Consider the following 20,887-nt stretch of genomic DNA (forward strand, 5'->3'; position numbering starts at 1 on the left):
AAACTGGGAGATACGTTGGAAGGTAGGGATAGGATACAGAGGAACCTAGACACATTGGAGGATTGGGCCAAAAGACATCTGATGAGGTTCAACAAAGGACAAGTGCAGAGTCCTGCACTTAGGACGGAAGAATCCCATACACCGCTACAGACTAGGGACTGAATGGCTAGGCAGCAGTTCTGGAGAAAAGGACCTAGGAGTTACAGTGGACAAGAAGCTAGATAAGAGTCAGCAGTGTGTCCTTGTTGCCAAGAAGGCTAACGGCATTTTGGGCTGTGTAAGTAGGGGCATTGCCAGCAGATTGAGGGACGTGATCATTCCCCTCTATTTGACATTGGTGAGGTCCATCTGGAGTACTGTGTCCAGTTTTGGGCCCCTACACTACAAGAAGGATGTGGAAAAATTGGAAAGTGGAGTCCAGCGGAGGGCAACAAAAATGATTAGGGGGTTGGAGCACATGACTTATGAGGAGAGGTTGAGGGAACTGGGATTGTTTAGTCTGCGGAAGAGAAGAATGAGGGGGGATTTGATAGCTGTTTTCAACTGTTTCAAGGGTGGTGAAGCACTGGAATGGGTTACCTAGGGAGGTGGTGGAATCTCCTTCCTTAGAGGTTTTCAAGCTCAGGCTTGACAAAGCTCTGTCTGGGATGATTTAGTTGGGGATTGGTCCTGCTTTGAGCAGGGGGTTGGACTAGATGACCTCCTGAGGTCCCTTCCAACACTGATATTCTAGGATTCTCTTCAACTAGCAAGACAACATGCTATTATCTTGAATATATGCAAAGCCAAGTTTAAATAAAATTCAAATCTTGGTCTTAAAATTACTGTTTCATATATTGGGGTGATGGGGGGGAGAGCTCTGTATTTCTTTGTGGAATGGCTCCTTCATTTCCTTGCTTCAGGTGACTACATCCCACCTACATCCCATACCATTTGCAGTTTTAAGCAAGCACTAGCAATAGAGAAAGAGATCATTTTCACAGCACTGTGTGTTGGAAATCTGAGTGCTGGAGATGATATTTTGGGTCAGGTGCCAGTTAAATAATATCAGCCCCCTTTTTTATTTTAACACTCAGAAGGGACAGAAGGAAGAGTTGACACAGTGAAGGGGAAAGCTGGTTCTTTTAAAGTGTATTTTATTGCATGAGAAACTTACAATGGATCTGGAGTTCTCTAATTTGTTTTTAATCTGGATGTATCATCAACAAACCATGACCATGATGTTTTGACGACGATCCACGTATACTGGCCCTCTCTCTCCAGATATTTTCAGCTCCATCATAAGATTCCCATGCAAAAATCAAACTTCCAAAGATCTCAATGACTGATAGCAGTGTAAACCAAACCAAACCAAACCCCCTTTTTTACACTCTTCTTTTAAGCTAGACTTTGGTATTGGAACCAATTTTTTTTTTTTTAATCATCTCACCCTTTAGAGCTAGAGTCACTGGGAGTTATGGGTGCCTGGCTCATCTCATGCCTAGTGTTTTCCCCTTTAGTTCCATAAAACTGCCAGTGAAACAATGGTGGCTATGTGACTGCGATAGAGCCTGTGAGAAATGACTCATCCTATGAAGAACAAATAAAGAGCTGCTTTTGCAATGTAAAAAACATTTTTTAAAAAAAAGAAAAAAGTGTTTTTTCATATGGGAAAAATAGCTCTGTATATCATCTCTATGGGATGGCCCCTTTACCTCCTTATCAGAGCATCTGTGTCCTGTGCACTACTGAAATATCACGACTAGTCACTGACACTTGGTTTTACATCCTTTCAAAATCATAATCACAGATTTATACATAGACTGGGCAAAGCACTCAAGCAACTGTCTTGCATAGGCTGGCAGGTGACTATAACTACCTTATAGGGCTTTTCCATCTATTCTCTTTAGGATTACTATGATTACGGTGGCATAGTGCTTTGTAAATGGAAGCACCTTCACTAAAATTGAGCAATCCTGGTACTTAGAAAATTTGAAAAGATATTATAGATCAGCCTCTTTCAAGGATATATGTATATGAGGTCACTGTCCTTGCATTACAGCTAAACTCCAAAAGGTCCTGGAAAAAATGTTGCCACATTATATATAGGGCTGTCAAACTATTAAATTAATTGTGATTAATCGTGTGATTAATCGCACTGTTAAACAATAATGGAATACTATTTATATAAATATTTTTGAAAGTTTTGTACATTTTCAAATATATTGATTTGAATTACAACAGAACACAAAGTGTACAGTGCTCACTTTATATTTATTTTTATTACAAATATCTGTGCTATAAAAAACAAAAGAAACAGTATTTTTCAATTCACCTTATACAAGTACTGTAATACAATTTCTTTAACATGAAAGTTGAACTTACAAATGTAGAATTATGTACAAAAAAATAACTGCATTCAAAAATAAAACAAAGTCCATTCAGTCCTACTTCCGGTTCAGTCACTCACTCAGATGAACAAATGCTGCCCATTTCTCGTTTACAATGTCTCCTGAAAGTGAGAAGAGGTGTTCACATAGCACTGTTATAGCCAGTGTTGCAAGATATTTACGTGCCAGATGTGCTAAAGGTTCATATGGCCCTTTGCTTCAGCCTCCATTCTAGAGGACATGTGTCCATGCTGATGATGGGTTCTGTTCAATAACGATCCAAAGCAGTTCGGACTGACGCATGTTCACTTTCATCATCATGAGTCAAATGCTACTAGCAAAAGGTCGATTTTCTTTTTTGGTGGTTTGATTTCTGTAGTTTCTGCATTGGAGCGTTGCTCTTTTAAGACTTCTGAAAGCATGCTCCACACCTCATCCCTCTCAGATTTTGGAAGGCACTTCAGATTCTTAAACCTTGGATCGAGTCCTGTAGCTATCTTTAGAAATCTCACACTGGTACCTTCTTTGCGTTGTCAAATCTGCAGTGAAAGTGTTCTTAAAACGAACAACATGTGCTGGATCATCGTTTGAGACTGCTATAACATGAAATATATGACAGAATGCAGGAAAACTGAGCAGGAGACATACTATTCTCCCCCAAGGAGTTTAGTTACAAATTTAATTAATGCATTTTTTTTTAACAAGCGTCATCTGCATGGAAGCATGTCCTCTGGAATGGTGACCAAAGCATGAAGGGTCATATGAATGTTTAGCATATCTGGCATAAATATACTTTGCAATGCCAGCTACAAAAATGCCATGCGAACGCCTGCGCTCACTTTTAGGTGACATTGTAGATAAGAAGCGGGCAGAATTATCTCCTGTAAATGTAAACAAACTTGCATCTTAGGGATTGGCTGAATAAGAAGTAGGACTGAGTGGACTTGTAGATTCTAAAGTTTTACATTGCACTCAAAAACAAAACAGTTTTGTAACAAAAAAATCTACATTTGTAAGTTGCTCTTTCATGATAAAGAGATTGCACTATGGTATTGTATGAGGTCAATTGAAAAACACTTTCTTTTATCATTTTTACAGTGCAAATATTTGAAATAAAAATAATATAAAGTGATCACTGTACACTTTGTATTCTGTGTTGTAATTGAAATCCATGTATTTGAAAATGTAGAAAAACATTCAAAAATTATTAAACTTCAATTGATATTCTACTGTTTAACAGTGTGATTAAAACTGTGATCGATCACGATAAATTGTTTTAATCATGATTAATTTTTTGAGTTAATTGCGTGAGTTAACTGCGATTAATCAACAGCTCTAATTTTATACCTTCGAGAAGAAAAAAAGTCATATAACACTAAACTTCTAAATTAATGACAAACTGGGAACAGGATAGCTATGGTGGATTGGTAATAGGATGAAGTTTTTTACCTTTAAGTTCTGAATCTGAATTGTTCTATAATTGTTCAGTGGCCTAGGTGATATGAGTAGATACTCAGCATAGCTCCCAACGGTAACATCCACGTAAAAGAAACCATCCTCACCGTAGTAACTGGCACCTCCGCTGGCGGTCACATCAGAAAGGCTAAAACCTGAGGAAGCACGAAGACTGGCCTATTCTCTTCATCCTTACAAGTGAACACCACAAGCCAAGATTGAGACAGGTTGGCTGAGTGGGGAGAAACTTATGCTACGCTATCTTTTTTCTCCCCAGAGAGGAGACTTCTGAGTCCAGTGCTGTCATTTTGGCACCTTTCACCAGGCACGACATAAAAATGAAGACATAACATATGGAAATATTTTATTAACGTAAGAATTAAGCTAAAATTAAAAATAGCAAATTGCTCAGTCTTTCCAGCTACCTTATGCGTTTAAAAATATTTCAGTAACCCATCAAAATACGTATATTCCCACAGCTTTAATAAAAGTCTAACCTGCAGTAGAAACAACTAAAACGTCAGCATTTGCCAGCAGTTACCACAGTAGTGTGCAACTTAGAGTTTATTCAGGCTGTGGCTAAGTCCTCCTGGTAACTTCCTCGGCAATAGCAATGTGCCACCTTCTCAGCCTGCGGACAGAACACAGTATTTCAAAAGGCCAAGGTGCCACAATCAATATTTTGGGGCACATTCTCTACCCTGTTCGTGTCCGTCTGAGCTGCTAAGAGCTGAAACTACCTGCAAGTCCCACAGTATCCAAGAGTCCCTAGCAGGCACAGCTGGCTCCTATGCCGACGACCGTCGGCACAGAGAGATGTACTGAGGACAAGAGGACAAGGCTGGAGCATACTGTGCTCCAGCTATCCCCATCGTAGATTTTGCTGCCTAGTGGACTATTGCCAGCTGGCAGCACTTAGCCCCCAAAATACTTTAACCTGCAAGAGGCCTAAGCCAGAAAAACAGGGATCCATAAATGATTTAGTTCTCAGCTTCTCTTTTCCCTCTCCCCTACACGGCTATGTGGAGGAGGGAGCCCATCCTTCTCTAGCTATACCCACAGGCTCAGGAAGACCCAGCTGAGCTCTTATCCTGCTGTGCTTTCCTTGGGGCTCCCACAGCTCAGCAGGATACTTGGCAATGGAGTAGCCAGAGCTAATCTGTCTTTCTTGCCTGCAATACAGCAGGTAGCCAGAGGGGATCTATTGAGTAAATGCAGCAGGAAAAGAACAACAGCTGCTCAGAGCACTCCTTGGTCACATCAGAGCTGCAGGAGAGGCGATGCCCAGCCACTTCCTTCCCGTAATGATGGACTCAATTCTAACACCTCCGTTATTACATCCCCAAGCATGGCAAGCAGAGCACATTTTCAATTTGTAATCAAAAGCAAATTTTCTGTGTAAGGTGTTTTAACAGTCTCCCTAGAGGGCCACAAGTTAGACAACACTACTCTACCATTTCTCCTGAATATCTCTTTTCCTCTCCATTCTTAGTGCCAAAATCTCCATCCATGCCTTGGTAATGCCACATCTGTGCTATAGCAACACTCCCCTTCCTTGCTTATCTGACTCGCACTTTATACCACTGCAGGTCTAGTTGACAGGCAGACACCCTTCCCCTTTGGAAGTCCCTTGAGTGTATCCAGAACACCACCTACATCAACTCCAAATGCATCACCACCTTCAAGTGTCTATGCAACTCTTGCCCAGCTAGTATCTCCTCTCTTCTCTCCCACTCTGCTAATTCTGCTTTCCAGTATATCCTTCCCCCTCAACACATCTGGGCTTTAATCCATGCTGCTCACTACCCTGATCCTGTATGTAATGCAACCTCAGTCAAATGCCTCCTCGAAACCTACTGCTCACCACACCCTCTCCAACAGTCTCCTGTTCTCCCTGGTCAACCTAATAAAATCTAGATTTTTTTTTTTAAAGGGGGAAGTAACATGATATATAAATTTGAAGGAACAAGAAACCTTATTTTGTGTAAGCCTCCCTTCTTCTTGCTCGAGATCATCTCCCTCTGCATGATATCCTCTCTAACCTGGATTAAAAACTCTTTAGATCAGGGAGAGTTTCTTTGTTGCGCTTGAGGAATTACTCAGGCCTATGGGGCTGTTTATATACAAAAGTTAAACAAGAACATGATAATTGCTGGCAAAATATTCATTTTTCATGGCCACGACTGTATAGTCTCTAAAACAATGAAACCCAGAGTTAAGGCTGAAAATCCATCTTTAAATTACCCTAGTGTTTCCCAAGCTCAGAGGAAGGGGCAAGCTACCTCAGCCGAGGTGGTGTGAAGCATAGAAGTGGAATGACGTGTGCGAAGAAAGTTCTGATATCCCAAAACTACCCCATACTTGCCCTGCAAACATGCTACTTCAGTAGTTCCCAAACTGTGGGGTTGTGGCAATCCCGAATGTGCAAAGGATGCCATTTTGCTCCGCACAGTGTGATCTAGCATGTATAGTGATCATGCACCGTGACCTTGCACGCAGGATGCCATTTTGTAGAGCAAAATGGCATCCTCCGCACAGCGTGACCTTATACACACCATATGTATGAGGTCACATTGCGTAGAGAACACCATTTTAAAGAGCAAAATGGCATTGTCCATGCAGCATGGTCTCACACGTACGATGCGTGCAAAGTCACGCTGTGCAGAGGATGTCATTTTGCTCTTCTGGAGTCCCGGCAGAAAATACTTCATTAAAATGGGATTGTGCCAGTAAAAAGTTTGGGAACCCCATGCAATTGGGTGGGTCCTTAAAAGTCATCATCGCATTCCCACTCTGCTCCCACTGGGATCTCTAATGCAACAGACTGTGGAAGTGGCTCTTTGTTTGCAACGATGGGAGCACAGGCACCTGCTCACCATCCCAAGCAGCTTCTCTTCTCTCACAGCACGGTGCTCAGCCACTAAGCACGGGCCACTCAGTACCACCGGGACTTCCCACCAGATGAAGCATGTAACAGGGCCTTCTAGTGAGTCACAGAATGAGGAGAGGACAAAAACCCAAGAAAAAAAATGCAGAAAAAGAATGCAAAGGAAAAGGAACAGAGACAAACAAAGATATAAGAGATGAATACACAGAAAATGAAAGGCCCTGGCAACAATGCCTGCACAGAGCATTGCCTGTCCATCAATTTCTTGCAAGGGTGCAGGGGTCCAACTGAAAAAAAGAGGGGTGGACACCAGTGACTTAACATGATATGCCTATATTGTGCAGCTCATGTGGAAAGCGTTCCCTGTTGGTTACTTCTAATATGGGGCAGAGAAGAGGGTGCTAAGGAAGGAATTTCAGCCTTTTATACAAATTCCAATTTTTGCAAGTATAAGGCATGATATAAATGTTACTCAAACCAATTTTATGAATAAATTTCATTCTCTCTTTGATACTAAAGAATGAACAAATAATATTGAACAAAACCTTTTACATTGCATATATACAAATGTACAATATTTAAACAATTGCAGATTTAAATAGTAGTAAACGATACATTAGTTTCCTAAATGATCAAAATATCTGGGTAAATTTCCATTCAGGCACCTTTACAAAGGTGATTTTTTCCTCATATAGGTGTGTCTTCTTCCTTTAGAGCCATTACATAGATATGAAAACAACATACCATGTCAGGTTACAACAGGGTGCTATTATGATGTCACTAGGATAGACACAATAAAAATCTTGAAGAAAGGTACTAAGTCTCTATAAGCGACAACTGAAAGCACCATTTTTATGTTAAGTATATATAAATGCATTAGCATACTATTTACTGTGGCACTTACATAGTACTTTTCATCTTCAACACTTAGGTAATTCTCTATATCCTGGCAAACTAATGAACTAGCAACATGAAAAATTGTATTTCAGATAAAAACAATATTTTGATTATAGAAGCATAAATGTATTTAAATCTTCAAAAAACAATGAATTTTCTTCTCTCTCTCTCGTTCTTTTAAAATACTGTCTGGAGAGGGGACAAAAGCACACATATCTCAGACCTTGTATGACAAATTTAAGCTCAGAGCAAGTAAGTTATAAACCCCACAAAACAGGAATTTATAATGAAAACATTGACAGGCACTTAACCATAGGCGAATCAGTGGGTGTTTCTAAAGTTAGTATATATTCTCTCTCTCACTAATATTTTTTTCAAACCACGTGAAGAGACATCTGCTGTATGACATCCTTGGTAACATACGAAGAGAAACTACGGGAAAGTTACAGCATATATGAAAATCATATGTACACATATACAACAGATACATTTAGACATATTTAAGTTACACAATATATACACATTCTGTATAAAATCTAATAGTGATTACAATTTTGGTGGATGCGCAGGCGAGCGGGGGGGAGGGGGCATGGTTGACTCAAGGTTTCAGAACTTCCGTTATAAAAGCCAGATTTTGCAAAAACTGTGTGTGTGAGTTAATTTAACTGACATGAGTAGTCCCTGAGTTCACATGGTTCACACAGGTGAATTACTCATGTTTGCAAGAGCTGGCCCTACATGTAATCCTTCATGTTAATGGATTACTGCAAACAGTCCAATTTTGATTATCTATTCAGTATATTTTACTTATATTTCCAATTAATTTTCAAGTAATTGAGATTTAATAAAAGGTGTTATGAAAAAACATACTACATATATTTATTTAACAAAAGAGACTTACACCATATGCCCAGCACCCTTTTCATACAGATGTATTGTAATACAACAACCGTATCCTAAAAAAGTGTGGTTTGCCAGTACTATTTTAATCATTCTAGTAATTAAACACTGCACAACAACTGAATTATAATTTAAGTCTTTATTATTTCATACACCTATGCGAAAATGTGCACGTAAGCATACCCAAGCTCTCTAGAATTTTGTATCATTAGTTTTACTTAATTTTTACAAATACTGTAATCTTTCCTGATCTACAGCAGCAGAAAACCAGATTTCTATCTCATGCAAAAAAATGTGATGCAAGCAGCACAACATTCAAAGTGTTAAAAAAAAAAGAAAAAAAGAAAGGACACTTCTTAAAAGGAATGAGAGCCCATAATATTTCAAAGACACAGCAAAGCAAAGTAAGATTTTTCTTTATAACTTGGTGCTCTGCTACAGAAAACATATGTATATGGAATATGCATCATTACTGCTTGGACCCGTGACTTGCTGGTATGCATTAAAGTAGCCAAAGGAAAATTTGTTCTTATCTTAAAAGATTTCAAACCAGATCTATTTCCTTATGAACCCAATCTTGAGAGATGCTGACCGTCTCCTACATTTCACTGGACGTGGAGCGCACCGGATCAGGGTCAAACATTGTCAGTTTATTCTAAATTATGTGAAAGTATAATGGAATTGCAACTGTTACTGGAAATGAGGAAACCTCTAACATTATATGAATGAAGTTTGTGTATAAGCCCAAACTTGGGTGGTTTTTCATAATGCTCATGCTTTTCTTATGATAGTTTACACACACTTTAAACTAAATTCTCAGATTGTACCTATATATGAATGATTTCTAAAGTGGAAACTTTTCATTCTGTTCTATTTATGCAAAAGAATATATGATTAGTGCCATCTACTGGAAGTTTGGAGCACTGGGGTACATTTTAGCTATTTCTTCCCTGCTCACTATAAATTAGATTTAATCCTATTATTTTGTATAGTTAGAAGAATGCATTTATACCTCAGGCATTAATATGTGGATATTAAAAATGCAAACAAACCTTCCATCAAATTAACAATAATAATAATAATGATATGAAAGGTATACAGTTTATAACATAACTCAGTGTGTATCCATAAACTTCAGAATGGTCAGAAGACAAGACAAAAGTTACAATATACTGAAGATTTTTGGATCGGGAAGAATTACTCGAAATAAAAAGCAGATGTTCTAAAAATTAATGCATGTACTATTCTGAAATGAAATTGAATGTATTTGTTTTGAAAAGCAAAAAAGATTTCATTTGGTCCTAATCTATAAATGACAGTATATATGAACTCCATTTTATAGCACAAGCAAAGCTTAGGGGCAGTATCTAGATTACATATTTGGATTGAAGCACTTATTCATAAGAGGCAACAGCTGATTCTGGGTATCATCCAGAAAATTAAAATGGGTATAAAAATTACATTATTGTGCCCAATCCAGCAAATATTATAAGTGTGGAACTTTACTGATGTGAGTAATCCCAGTTTACCAATTACAAGATAGTTTAACAAGGCTAGAGCCTTGGTTTTATTCCTCATTTGAAAGATGGAACCTTTGTCAGCACACTGCTCCCTAAAATTATTTGGTGGCATTGGTTCACCAAGTGACGCACGTGAAATTATGCCTCCTAAACCACTTCTTGTACCACCTGGATTTTCTTTGAAAATTTCTATCCAACTAAAAGTAGATCTAATCCTGCTTACCTTGAGACTTGATGTGGTCACAGCACAAAGTGATAGAGTCGTACATTATACATTTTGTACAGAATATGATTGGGGGGGGGGCACAAGAAAATAATTTTCATAAAATGCTTGTAATTCTAAAGAAAACAGGGCACTTCTCTGTCTTTGAAGGTAAACTCAAGATCCAGTTGGACTGTGGCATTTATGCAAATATTACTTCTAGGACTTACTCTTGCATTTATATGATGCACCCTTCACCATTTACTTCTGTTCCCCACCACTACTACACATACACAAATTGAAGACAAAATTAGCCAACATTAATTTATAAAAGTGTCTAGGAAATTTAATTTCCTCTTCGAACACATGAAATATGCAGTTATACATTATTCTGCTATCAGTGGATGAATTTTGTTTTATAATATACATCTATAAAGTAGGTTTCAGAGTAACAGTGTAACTGATCTGTTAAAGTTTGGGTAGCTATGGATCATACAAACAGAAATAAATTGCAGAGATATAAAAGTTATAATAAAACATGTGAATATTGGATTATGCCAGTGAGGCAGGTGACAAAATGGTTAATGTGATGATTTATGAGCAGGTATGCACCAGAAATACTTCTGTCAGATTCTGTTCCTAACAGACCAGCTTTGAGATCTGCTTGGGATCTGCTTGTTAGAATAGGTACAAAATGAACAGGAAAGCTGTAAATGCCTCATTTTAAGGCAGGTCTCACTAGTGTGAGCTCACATCAAAAGTGCACAAAAAGTTAGGAAATTTGCTTGTCCTCTGTTTTTAGGATTTGAAGCCTGAGTCAGCAGCACATATAATTGGAAGCAAAGATCAGGCTAACACAATGGGGTCTATTGTCTCCTTATCAAGATGGATTGTAACTCCTGTTTAGGTTAATGGGAGTTATGGAAAGGAAAATAGACCCCTATGCCACAAAACTGGGGCTCAGTTTTGATAGTTCAAATAAAACAGCTCTAGAAAAATCAATTAAGCTTAACTGTTGTGTCCGATCACCGAAAGCATTTATGACACTTCTTCCATATGCAATATGCTGCTCTGAAATTATATTAGCAAACAGCAATGATGCCTTGGTTGTTGTATTTTGTGCCTGTATTCAGTGGCGATGGGTGCATAACAAATGCCCAGATTGGAAGGTTACTTGGGGTTTCAATCAGTGATTATTTACAGCTGCATCTTAGTTTTTATTTTGACTTTTTAAAAAAATAATTCCAGATAGCCTTTGAACTCTAAAAATTAACCCACTAAAGTTGTCATTTCCTGTCAAATAGTCAGATTTGGTATCTTATAAAGATATTACATATGTTACTGTTTAAATGCAGATATTAAACATTTAGACTAAGGTCTTGCAATCAGATTCACATGGATGGGCCCTTATGCCCCAACAGCTGTCTTGGCAAATCCCAATTCAGGAGCGGGGCATTACACATGAAGTGTAGTTATTCCTCTTTAAATTTTTCTTAAAGGTGGATGTTTTTTCTAAAAAAAGGCAGCTGTGATGGAGCATTTTGGTTTGTTTGAACTATAGTAACACAACGAAAGTACACATTGTGAGGGAAAGAAAATTACATTACAGCTCACATCACTTTCTGCATGAACCTTTGTGTGCACTATTATTAAAAGTAAATTTACAATAAAAATTTCACACACACACACAAAGGAATAAATGGTGAAAAAGATTTCAATGCACTTGAACAGTATTTGTAAAACATTTTCCTAGGAGACTTATTAAATAACAATATTGCATATATTAAATGCTAAGCAATTTCTTATTAAAAACGTGTGTAATATGTAATACAACTGTGATTTTCAAGTTAACTGCATAGTCTGTGTCAGGGGACAGGAAGATGCTATCAAATTTGAGATATGGTAATATACTGGGCAAGGAAGCTGGACAATGTTTCCAAAGCATTCTAAAATCTGGGCTATGAACACTAAAAGCAAAGCAGTGATTTATTACAAACTTCCGGCTTCAACAGAGAACTCTAATAAATTGCAACTAAATTTAGTAAACCATAGTGTATCATTTCCTGCAGCAGAGACACCCATTCCTAAAAGGGCCCTCAATATGCATGACACAACAAGCAGCACCCATTCAACCTGAGGGAAGCCCACAGGCTCGCAGGGCCACTGGCTGGCTCTTTGTCACCAAATGCAGCAAGTTGAATGCAGACATCACTGTGATATCCTCACCAACAAAACCAGAGGCAAAGAACAGGGGCAAGAGCTGAGTAGGGAAAAAAAAAAAAAAAAGATGAAAACATCAAAAATGTTAGATACATTCATAGCAAACCTGATGGGTTATGATTCTATCTGAAAAGAAAACATAGGACTACGGAATTCTGAATGCACATTTATTAGTTCGTTTAGCCCCTTTTTGCCTTCTTCTGTAAGCTTGTTTACATTTGTTAATTAGAATACATAGCATACAATGCTGCAAGTCTTTGTTAGTTACCAGGCAGGGGGGAAATCTTAATGTCGTGCAATGCAGGGCAACCCAAATTTGCAATTAAAAATTTACTAAAAACACATGTCTATGTGGTGAATGTTGGTAACCAACCATTATGAAAACCTGTTCAGTTGGCTGGCTGGTTAAACAAAGCCAAACTTTATTTTAACAAATAAACTTTCCAGTTACCAGAAAAAATAATGGGACAATCATTTCTTTAAATAAAGATCATTTGGATCTTAAATTCTCCAAGGGATACATTCAAGCAATTTTCCAGCTGGCACCAATATAGAAGAGAGGGATATGGCAGTGGGGATTTTTTAGTTTGTAAGATGCAACATGTGTCTATGGTGATTGTTTTGTTTACCTCACAATAGGAAGGATGAAATGCAGCTGCCTCATAGGATAGTCATTCATAGCTGCAGTCTGCTTCAGAAGATTACTGCAGTAATTGGCACCTGGGATTCAAACCCATCCCCACTGAAGTCAATAGTGAAATTCTCATTGATTTCAGTGGGAGCAGGATTAGGCCCCTCATGGTTAATGATTTGAACAACAATGCACCACTCTCAACCTCTTCCAAGACACGTTTTTTAAAAATGGTTACAGAATGGAAATGCCCAGAAATGTACTCAGGAATGATTTTCTCTTGTACATTTCCTGAACCAGAAGAGAAGTCTGTGCATGATCTCTTCTGACCCCTGAAGAACAAACACATAATAAACAGTAATATATATTATCACATCACTCTGGAGTATATCTGACAGAAATCTGCTTGCATTAACATGCTTGAACTCTGACTTCTCCAAACTAAACTCACTAAAAACCAAAACATTTTTATGTTACTAAATGGAGACAAAAGAGAGAAGGAAGGTAAGTGCCACACCACGAACAGCTCGAAAGAACCATTAAACATAAATAAACATGTCATTTTCACGAGTGACTGCAGAACTGGTTAAAAAAAATCCTCCAGAGCAGACTACTGACTAATAAAAGATCAAAGATCTATACATAATAAGCACTACAAATAAAAATGTATTTTTTTCTAGTGACCTTCACTGTGAGAAGTAAAGTGTGCAGTGAAAATGTAATTACCTAGCAAAGCTGCAGTCTTATTGTGCTCCCGCAACTGATCATAAAACGTCTTCCTATTCTGTTTCATCAACTGCAGTACCAGGCAGCCTGTGCGCCTACCAATCGCAGCCATCTGGCTTGTGTCAAAGCCTGTGAGTCAGGCAGCTACAGTGCAACAGGAAGAAAGGCAGTGATGTCACTCTGCAGGTCAGGCAAAGAACAAAGATGTATTCTACAATTAAAAAGCTGGGTGCCCCAAGAGTAGGGGGTCTCCAACATGCTCTTACTGGATGACTTATAGTTAATACTGTTTTTACTATTATCTAAATAGGAGAGCACCATCTAGTGGTTATTGTTGCAAAAAGATCTTTAAGGAAAAAAATCATTCAGTTAACAAAGATATAGCTGTGTTGCTAAGGTTAGTTAATGGACTCTGAAAGTGTTAAAAAGAACTTCATACAGCAAGATGGACAAAGGGTATGGCTTGCTTTCCATCAATGATCTTATGCCCCTATACAGCAATTGTATCTATTACATGGCACAGTCACACAAGCAAGGTGAAATGTTTAATATTTGCCAAGTTTTAGTACTAAGGCTGAAATACTTCCTTTGACTCTCATGAGTGAATTTGGAAGTAGGAGGGAGGGAGTGAAAAGGAGAACAGCATCTCTGTAGTGATTTCAAGTGTAAACAAATCAGGCTTTTGTTACTTCTCTGAGAGACCACCTGTCTTCCCAGGCCACACCACCACAGATGTGGTCAGTGGAGACCCAAGAGCTGGAGCCCCCATTGGTATAAAGGGGGCTGTTGGCAGAGCATTATCCATTTAATCACTGATCGGTCTCTTGTTAGAATAATTTATACTGAAAATGTACATCAGTTTAACAGATGCAATCCTTAGGGCGATAAGATACCACTGATTTGCATGCAGAATTTGTCAATGAAGTCAACTGGCTTCTGTAAAAATTGATTACAAAACTAAAAGGCGATGTTATGCAAACTCCTCAGCGCAGAGACTGTGTCCGCCTGCGTGGATGTGGACAGCATCTAGCCAACTGTGGGTGCTACCGCAATACAAACTGTAATTCAAAGAGTAAGACTCATATCTAGTTCCTAATGTCTGCATTTACATCATTCAAATCCCAGTCCTGTGCTCATTTCTCAGGCAAAACTGCCACTACCTTTAATGGGAACTTTGTTTCCTGTAGATATTATTTTAGGTAGGCTTGGCTCATAAGAAATTCACAAAATAGTACTCCTAGTTTATTAAAAGTAATCTGCTGAGAAAACTCGCAGTTATTTTGGAGACCTTGGTGTCAGACATCAGTTTCTGTAGGCCAAGGTGTGATAGCCCATACCAGAAGCTGCCCATACCATGTCTGATATGTAGTTTACCAGAGATTTTCCATTGCAGCCAGTTAGAAATACAATATTCCCAAACATTGTTGCACTGAGAAATAGAAGATAGAAAAATAAAAATACTTAATTTCACACTTTCTAAAAGATCATCATCATTTGTGTTTTTTTCACACTTTTTATCCTCTGTTCACTATTCTTTAGATAGATACCTCCCATTAGATGACAGAGGAGCTGGCACATCCGTTTGCGAGGGGAAAGGAGGGAGAAAAGTTAGTCTCCTCTCTTTATACTTTCCTCATGGTTCATTTTTCCTGTTGTTCCTTCCCTCTGCTTGTTTCATAGATTTGTTTCTTAACAACCTGAGGCTGTTTGCCGCTGCAGCACAAGCTAGGTTTTCCTCTTTTGTTACAAGTAAACAGGACTGCAACTCCCCAAAGTGTAAACTGCTGAAAAACTATTTAAAAACCCCAAAGATTTTGAACTAGACAGACCCTGATCTCCTGAAAAAGCCAGTGTTCACTAAATTGTTGCTATTGGTCCCAGGTATCTACAAAGGATGTAAGGCTATAACTCTACAAAACCCAATAAAACTGAACTAGCATTCATAAAAAAAAACACTACAGCAGAAGGCTTTCTTCTCTCTTTTGAAGTTTAAGCGCTATTTCTATTACTTGTACTGCAGCAGTTCCTAGAAGCCTGAAGCCGCACCAGGGCCCCCCTGAGCTAGGTGTTGTGCAGACACACACGAAGCCACAGTCCCTGCCACACAGAATTTACAATCTAAGCTGACAAATGACATGCGAAGGGGGGTGGAGGGAAGAAAGATACAGTCAAAAGAGAGAGAATTTTTAGCATAAGCTAATGCAAGACAAATGTGCCTAAGAAGCTGCTGTACATTCCTGCCCTGTTATTTCCAAGCAAGAGTAAGAGAGTGTGTAGTTTGAAGGGGAACAGTGGTCAGTGGTGGATTACCACTGGGCGGACAGGGCCCGTGCCCAGGGGCCCCGGCCAATTGAAGGGCCCTGGAAAAATAGGCACCCCCGTGCCCTGACCCCCTTTCTGTCATGTTTCGGCTCATGGGGAGCAGACGGAGCAGGACTGAACAGCTTTTCCCCTGCACTCTGGATCCTGCCTCAGCAGCTGGACACTGCCTCCTGGGTCCTAGTGTCCACCTCTACAACCCTGATGCCCGGGGAGGGGGAGAGGGGGCAGAGCAAAGGGGGGGGGGGGGTTTGAGGAGAAGGGGAAAGGAAGGGGGAGGAGGAGGAGGAAGAGAAGGGGATATGGGAATGGGTGGGGTGGGCGGAAGCAGCAGCCCCGCATGTGGCGTTCCCTGGGCAGCAGCAGCCCCAAGAGGAAGGCAACCGCAGCAGCAACAGAGCAGGGACATCGCTGCAGCAGCTAGTGCCAGAGTGGTCTCCAGCACCAGCTGGGGCTCCCCCGTTATGCCGCCCTGTCCCTCCCACCCCCCACTGGCAGCCCAGGTACTGCTGTAGATGGGAGGAGAGAGGGGACTGGGCAGTGCACCAAGGGGACTGGCTTCAGCATGACATGTGCATGTGTGTGTGTGTGTGCATGGGCACACTTTGCCCCCTCCAACATAGCAGTCAAACTACGCTTATGGCCCCGGGGCTGGAGGAGCTCTGGCTCCCTGCTGCGGCCTCAGGGCTGGGGGAGCTCTTACTCTCCGCTGCAGCCCGGGGCCATGTCAGAGGGAGTGGGGGCAGAGCTTTCTCCCGTCTTGGGGCTACAGAAAGGAGCAAGGTTGGAGAGCCACAATGGGGGGGCGGGCAGAATGGGGCTGACCGTGTGTGGAATGGGGCGGGGCAGCAGGGGAAGGGGCAGAATGGGCAGGGCCACAGGGGCAGAAAGGGGGGCAGGGCTGCAGACGGAAGGGATGACCATTTGCTCTGGCCCAGAGCCCCACGAAACCTTAATCCACCTCTGATAGTGGTAACATATCTGGATATCAGTTAAATCTCTGTTTCTACTTTGCCATAGACTTCACAGGTTCAGAATCAGACCTGCAACTTGGATTTCTAAAATAAGTCGTCAGGCCACTACAAGGAACTTAGGAGGAAACCACTGTTCCAGTATCTTCAATGCCAATTACCATTCTTGGGGAGAGATTTTATGCTGTGCCTCTAGAGCAGTGGCTCTCAACCTTTCCAGACTACTGTACCCCTTTCAGGAGTCTGATTTGTCTTGCATAACCCAAGTTTCACCTCACTTAAAAACTACTTGCTTACCAAAGCAGACATAAAAATACAAAAAAGTGTCACAGCACACGACTACTGAAAAATTGCGCACATTCTCATTTTGTCTGTATGAAATTTTAGTTTGTATCGACTTCACTAGTGTTTGTTATGTAGCCTGTTGTAAAACTAGACAAATATCTAGATGAGTTGACGTACCCTCTGGAAGACCTCTGCATACCCCCAGGGGTATGCGTATCCATGGTTGAGAACCACTTCTCTAAGGGGGTGCAGCACAGAATGCTTAGCCCAGGGAGACGGTGAGTAAAATGGTTTTAAGCCACCTTTGCACCCTCCCAGTCCTGGACTGTTCTGGGGACAGAAGAGACCCCTCCAGCATAATACAGGCAGCTCAGGGGGGCCTGTCTAAGTTATAGCAGCCTCCCAGGGCTGCCCGATGGACTGCAGCACTGTGCAGATTCTGCGGTGCTGTGTACAGCTACACCCCCGACATACCCCTCCTGCGCCAGCTATGCACTCAACAAATCCCTTACACTAAGGCTTCTCTCCCAACTGGAACCAGGGTTTTAGGTAGGGTTGCCAACTTTCTACTCACAAAAAACCGAACACCCGTGCCCCGCCCCACCCCTCCTCCGAGGCCACTACCCAGCCCCACCCCCTTCTCCAAGGCCCCGCCCCCTGCTTACTCCATCCCCCCCTCACTTTCCCCCACCCTCACTCACTCGCTCATTTTCACTGGGCTGGCTCAGGGGGTTGGGGTGCATGAGGTGGTGAGGGCTCTGGTGTGGGGCTGGGCATGAGGAGCTTGGGGTGCAGGAGGGTGCTCTGGACTTGGACGGAGGGATTTGGAGGATGGGAGGGGGATCAGGGCTGGGGCAGGGGCATGGGAGGGGATCGGGGTGTAGGCTCTGGGCGGCGCTTACCTCAGGCGGCTCCCAGAAGCAGCAGCATGTTCCCCCTCTGGCTCCTACGTGGAGGCAGTGCCAGGCAGCTCTGCGCGCTGCCCTGTCCACGGGCGCCACCCCCGCAGTTCCCACTGGCCGGGGTTCCTGGCCAATGGGAGCTGTGGAGCTGGTGCTTGTGGCAGAGGCAGCATGTGGAGCCCCCTGGCTGCTCCTACACCTAGGAGCCGGAATGGGGATATGCCGCTGCTTCCGGGAGCCGCGCGGAGCCACAACAGGCAGGGAGCCTGCCTTAGTCCCGCTGCGCCACCAACCGAATTTTTAACGGCCCGGCCAGCGGTGCTGACCAGTGCCACAAGGGTACCTTTTCAACTGGGGGTTCCGGTCAAAAACCAGATGCCTATCAACCCTAGTTTTAGGGCCCCTTTGACCTAGTGCAAAGGGGCCAGAGCAGGGCTGTGGATCTCCCTCTTGGTGTTTAAGCAGTCTTTTGTTAGATTGGCTCTCATCTCCAAACATAGTGCCCATGTTCTATCTTGTTAACCATATAACTAGAGTAAATCACAAATTCCACTAGCTCCTGCATTGCCTTACTCAATCATTAGGTGGGATCTGGAAACCATTTGTTTCTATTATAAACCCAAACAATAGCTTCAGGAAAGCCTTACTTTTTGGATTTTGATGCAAAAAGAGGACACTGCAGTGTTGTCAACTCTCACTACTTCAGTATGGTCAATTCCAAATGTTCAAAAATCATGAATCAGGTCCCCAGAACCATGAGTATGGCTTAAAAATCATGAGAATTGTTTAAAAAAAAATGCAGGGGTTCTGTTTTAATTTGCCTTCTGGATTTTGAGTCTTTAGGGTACAGCTGGGTCACTTGTTTTACAAGGTGTTAGCTCTGCAACTATGATGGCTAGGAACATATGTTTTTAAAAAATGAGAGCTGAGACTCTCATATTAGCCTATGGTTCAGAGAGCTGGAGCTACAGGTAAAATATCAAGAATCTCAAGCCTCACAACAAAATCACATGAGTTGTCAATACTATAATTATCTTGTGAGTCCTGCAATGTTAGGTGTTTTCTTGAAAGCCACAGCTAACTGGAATCCTGTGATTATGCAAGTATCTCAACTCTCATTTAAAAAAAAAATTTCTAGCCCTCACGACTGCAAGCAGTTCCTCTCCTTTCATTTTAAAAACTTTATTCTTTAACTGTACAAAGATTTGATTGCAAATTCTTGGGGAAGGAATTATCTTTTCATTGTGTGTGTACAGTGCCTAGCATAATGAAGCCCCCATCCTTGAGTGGGGCTTTATATCACGGCTCCTGGCCTTCCCCCTGGTTCAGTCACCTACTCAGCTACCTATGTATGAAGCCTGCTAAAACTAAGCACCTCATAGTATATGAGTGGATGGGAACCTGGGAGGCAGTGACAATGAGATGGTCGAGTTCAGGATCCTGACACAAGGAAGAAAGGAGAGCAGCAGAATACGGACCCTGGACTTCAGAAAAGCAGACTTTGACTCCCTCAGGGAACTGATGGGCAGGATCCCCTGGGAGAATAACATGAGCAGGAAAGGAGTCCAGGAGAGCTGGCTGTATTTTAAAGAATCATTATTGAGGTTGCAGGAACAAACCATCCCGATGTGTAGAAAGAATAGTAAATATGGCAGGCGACCAGCTTGGCTTAACAGTGAAATCCTTGCTGATCTTAAGCACAAAAAAGAAGCTGACAAGAAGTGGAAGCTTGGACAAATGACCAAGGAGGAGTATAAAAATATTGCTCAGGCATGCAGGAGTGAAATCAGAAGGCCAAATCACACTTGGAGTTGCAGCTAGCAAGAGATGTTAAGAGTAACAAGAAGGGCTTCTTCAGGTATGTTAGCAACAAGAAGAAAGTCAAGGAAAGTATGGGCCCCTTACTGAATGAGGGAGGCAACTGAATGAGAGAATGTGGAAAAATGTACTCAATGCTTTTTTTGCCTCTGTCTTCACGAACAAGGTCAGCTCCCAGACTGCTGCACTGGGCAGCACAGCATGGGGAGGAGGTGAGCAGCCCTCTGTGGAGAAAGAAGTGGTTCGGGACTATTTAGAAAAGCTGGACAAGCACAAGTCCATGGGATCGGATGCACTGCATCCGAGGGTGCTAAAGGAGTTGGCGGATGTGATTGCAGAGCCATTGGCCATTATCTTTGAAAGCTCATGGTGACTGGGGGAGATCCCGGAAGACTGGAAAAAGGCTAATGGAGTGCCCATCTTTAAAAAGGGGAAGGAGGAAGATCCAGGGAACTACAGGCCAGTCAGCCTCACCTCAGTCTCTGGAAAAACCATGGAGCAGGTCCTCAAGGAATCAATTCTGAAGCACTTCGAGGACAGGAAAGTGATCAGAAACAGTCAGCATGGATTCACCAAGGGCAAGTCATGCCTGACTAATCTAATTGCCTTCTATGATGAGATAACTGGCTCTGTGGATGAGGGAAAAGCAGTGGCTGTGTTATTCCTTGACTTTAGCAAAGCTTTTGATATGGTCTCCCACTGTATTCTTGCCAGCAAGTTAAAGTAGTATGGGCTGGATAAATGGACTATAATGTCCCTTTTACCCTCCTCCACCATGCCCCGAA

General features: G+C 41.5%; 1 protein-coding gene across 1 annotated transcript in view; it reads right to left on the minus strand.

Moving 5' to 3' along the window:
- The window catches only part of MSRB3 (methionine sulfoxide reductase B3), a 137,978-nt gene that overhangs the window by 88,243 nt on the left and 28,848 nt on the right, over positions 1-20,887 (minus strand). The window contains 1 exon segment of the mRNA XM_037887230.2: positions 12,364-12,490. Coding sequence (XP_037743158.2) covers positions 12,364-12,490 — 127 coding nt within the window.

The sequence above is a fragment of the Chelonia mydas genome, chromosome 1, assembly GCF_015237465.2.
Source record: "Chelonia mydas isolate rCheMyd1 chromosome 1, rCheMyd1.pri.v2, whole genome shotgun sequence".
Classification (NCBI taxonomy): Eukaryota; Metazoa; Chordata; order Testudines; family Cheloniidae; genus Chelonia; species Chelonia mydas.